Source organism: Dendroctonus ponderosae, unplaced genomic scaffold (genome assembly GCF_020466585.1).
Source record: "Dendroctonus ponderosae isolate FM_Combo_2020 unplaced genomic scaffold, Dpon_F_20191213v2 Dpon_F_20191213_10, whole genome shotgun sequence".
Lineage (NCBI taxonomy): Eukaryota > Metazoa > Arthropoda > Insecta > Coleoptera > Curculionidae > Dendroctonus > Dendroctonus ponderosae.
The window spans coordinates 55,703-58,297 of record NW_026017111.1 but is presented as its reverse complement, the minus strand read 5'-3'; the positions used below and the strand labels follow the sequence as shown (position 1 = coordinate 58,297).

Here is a 2,595-nt window from a genome sequence, read left to right as displayed (position 1 = left end):
TTATATGTCAGTTTCCAATCTATAACCTCTGTGATCTGTGCATATAATGTCAATTTGACGTTTAATTCGGCTAGACGCCATTTTAGTAGCAATTTTGTTTTATCAACCGTACTCAAGATTCGATTTTCTGCCTTTTGCGGTGATAATAAAGGTAAGTTTTATTGAACAACCACCCGATCAATAACGGTACTAAATTAGGCCTCATAGTTATTTCATTCACGGATTATCAAACTATTGACATTGTTATTGTATACAACTGTTTTGAATTAGATGTCGTTAAATTCGTCGGCTAATTGCTGCTGAACTTGAGGGAATAGCAAGAAAAGTCCTGTATTATTCACTTGGTAATTGACAATGAAATGAAATTTACTGAAAATATGATTTAATGCTTGAAACCCGCTCAAAACAACACCCGGTATTGTTGGCCCTTCTGGGTCAGCTGGCTTTTTGGTTTAAACAAACAAACAAACAATTTGGTCAAAGTGTTTCAAGTAATAACGTATTTCTAATAATAAATGTGATTTACATTGGTACTAATCAAACCCAAGTAGAAAACTCTTAAAATCATCAAAAATGGGTCCTGTCCATTCGAAGGGTAGGAATTTCGCTGGTGCTTGAGAACAAAAAAATGGGCTGTATCGAAAACAACGATTATATCGACTTATTTTAAGAACTGATCGACATTTGGGGTGCTCCTTTAGCTCGATGTTTTAACAGGTTTCCAGTGAATATTGCGAAGAATCATGTCGAATTCAATAAAGGAAGAACCGGGTTCTGAGAGTGAAGAGAACGAATTCATTGCAAAGTTACGTGGCCTTCCATGGTCGGCGACTCCTGATGATATATCCAAATTTTTGGGCGATGAAGGCGTGAAAAGAGTCCATTTGACTTTAAGCAAAGAGGGGCGGCCTAGTGGAGAGGCTTTCGTCGAACTGGAAACTGAAGAGGATTTGCAACGAGCTGAGAGCAAAGACAAAGAGCATATGGGCTCTCGTTACATCGAAGGTAATCACGACTGAGACCTTTAATGTTATCTTGGTACTAATTTTTCGTACTTATTTGCAGTATTTAGAGTGAATAGAGCCGAAATGGAGTGGGTTGTGAAAAGATCCGGTACTCCATACAATGGGAATGAGGACGGTTGCGTGAGGCTGCGCGGATTGCCTTTTGGATGCTCCAAAGAAGAAGTCGCCCAGTTTTTTACGGGTAAGATTCGCCAGCCAATAGCAGTTCTCAGTTTTATGTTGGAAATTGGTTTTTCTTTCATCGTCCCTGAATCCGATTTGCGTGTTTGGAAAATTCATATTTGAAGTTATTGGGGAGTATTCGGTGGAACAACATCTATGTGTGGCTATTCACAAATCAAAACTTCGGATACTTCCCAGTTGCTTCTATTATCGAGTTTTACACAGGCTAATTTTTTAACCAGGTTTTGCATCTGCAAAAAATCCATGTAAATTTTTAAATGGAGCAGCAGGTAATTCTCTGGAAATTTTGATGGATTGAGTAAGCACCGTTTTAATAATATGTTTGGGATTTTTCTAAACATACAAGAAGAGAACGGGTTAAATGTGCAACCCGTTTACTTCCTCTATGCTAGTTTAGCATTGTCTTTCACTAAATGGTTCAATTGGAAAATGTGCATGTTTTTCGGCAGACGATGGAAAACCTGATTGAAATAATTACATTTTTACACCAAACCATGCATTTCCTTGGCAAGATTCCCATCCGAAAGAAAAGCTGACTTCTAGTCCAGCCGTTTTTTGTAAAAATCAAAGATTCTAGGCGAGTCAGTATTCGCACTTACCTTGGGCATAAAATGTGTTTTGAATTGGGTGGTTGTATTTTTTGGGTAGGGTTGGAGATTGTGCCAAATGGGATAACGCTGCTGACCGACTACTCGGGGCGCAGCTCAGGGGAGGCCTACGTACAATTCGCAAACAGGGAACTGGCTGAAAGGGCGCTCGAGAAGCACAGAGAAAAAATTGGACACAGGTGGGGCAAACGCGTAGACATACAGGGATAATACTAAGAGGCATGACTGTTTAAAAATTTATAAATATTATTGGTTCGCCACTCTTTGTCTCTCTCTCTCTCTCTATATATATAGCGCTACAGTCATGCTGCTCTCTTTATGTCTATGGGACTGGGTGGGGAAGGCGGGCGGGGGGCGACCCATGGCACGCTCTCTCTCCATGTTCTGGTAGTTTTCGTTAATTAACTTTGCACAATATTAAATGCAAATACGTTCACCCGAGCGGTGTTAACCCTGGAAAGGTTTCAATCAGAGAAACCAGTCGGAACCGTCAGAAGCAGCTGATACATTTGATTTTTTCAATCCGAGACCTTTATTATAGTGATGGGAATAATCGAGAAATTACTAATAACTCGAATTAAATATAGGAACTTTGATACCGAATGCGTGTACGAGAGTAGTTGAACATTTTCTGTCACCGCACATACATTTTCCAGAAGAATTAATGCAGTTAATTGCGCGGTGGATTTTACGCGTGTTTACCATGTGTAATAGAAGATTGGTTCTGTTCAGTCTCCAGATAGAAAGGCATCAATAGCATTGGTAATCAACGAGTATGA

General features: G+C 39.6%; 2 protein-coding genes across 2 annotated transcripts in view; both read left to right on the top strand.

The window, feature by feature from the left end:
- The window catches only part of LOC109537240 (glucose dehydrogenase [FAD, quinone]), a 386,158-nt gene that overhangs the window by 350,612 nt on the left and 32,951 nt on the right, over positions 1 to 2,595 (top strand). The gene's annotated exons all lie outside the window — the stretch shown is intronic.
- The window catches only part of LOC109537245 (heterogeneous nuclear ribonucleoprotein H), a gene marked incomplete at its 3' end in the record, with an annotated part of 3,454 nt that continues 896 nt past the window's right edge, over positions 38 to 2,595 (top strand). Inside the window, 4 exon segments of the mRNA XM_048662099.1 lie at positions 38 to 151; positions 718 to 1,005; positions 1,066 to 1,206; positions 1,857 to 1,995. Of these exon segments, the coding sequence (XP_048518056.1) occupies positions 744 to 1,005; positions 1,066 to 1,206; positions 1,857 to 1,995 (542 nt within the window).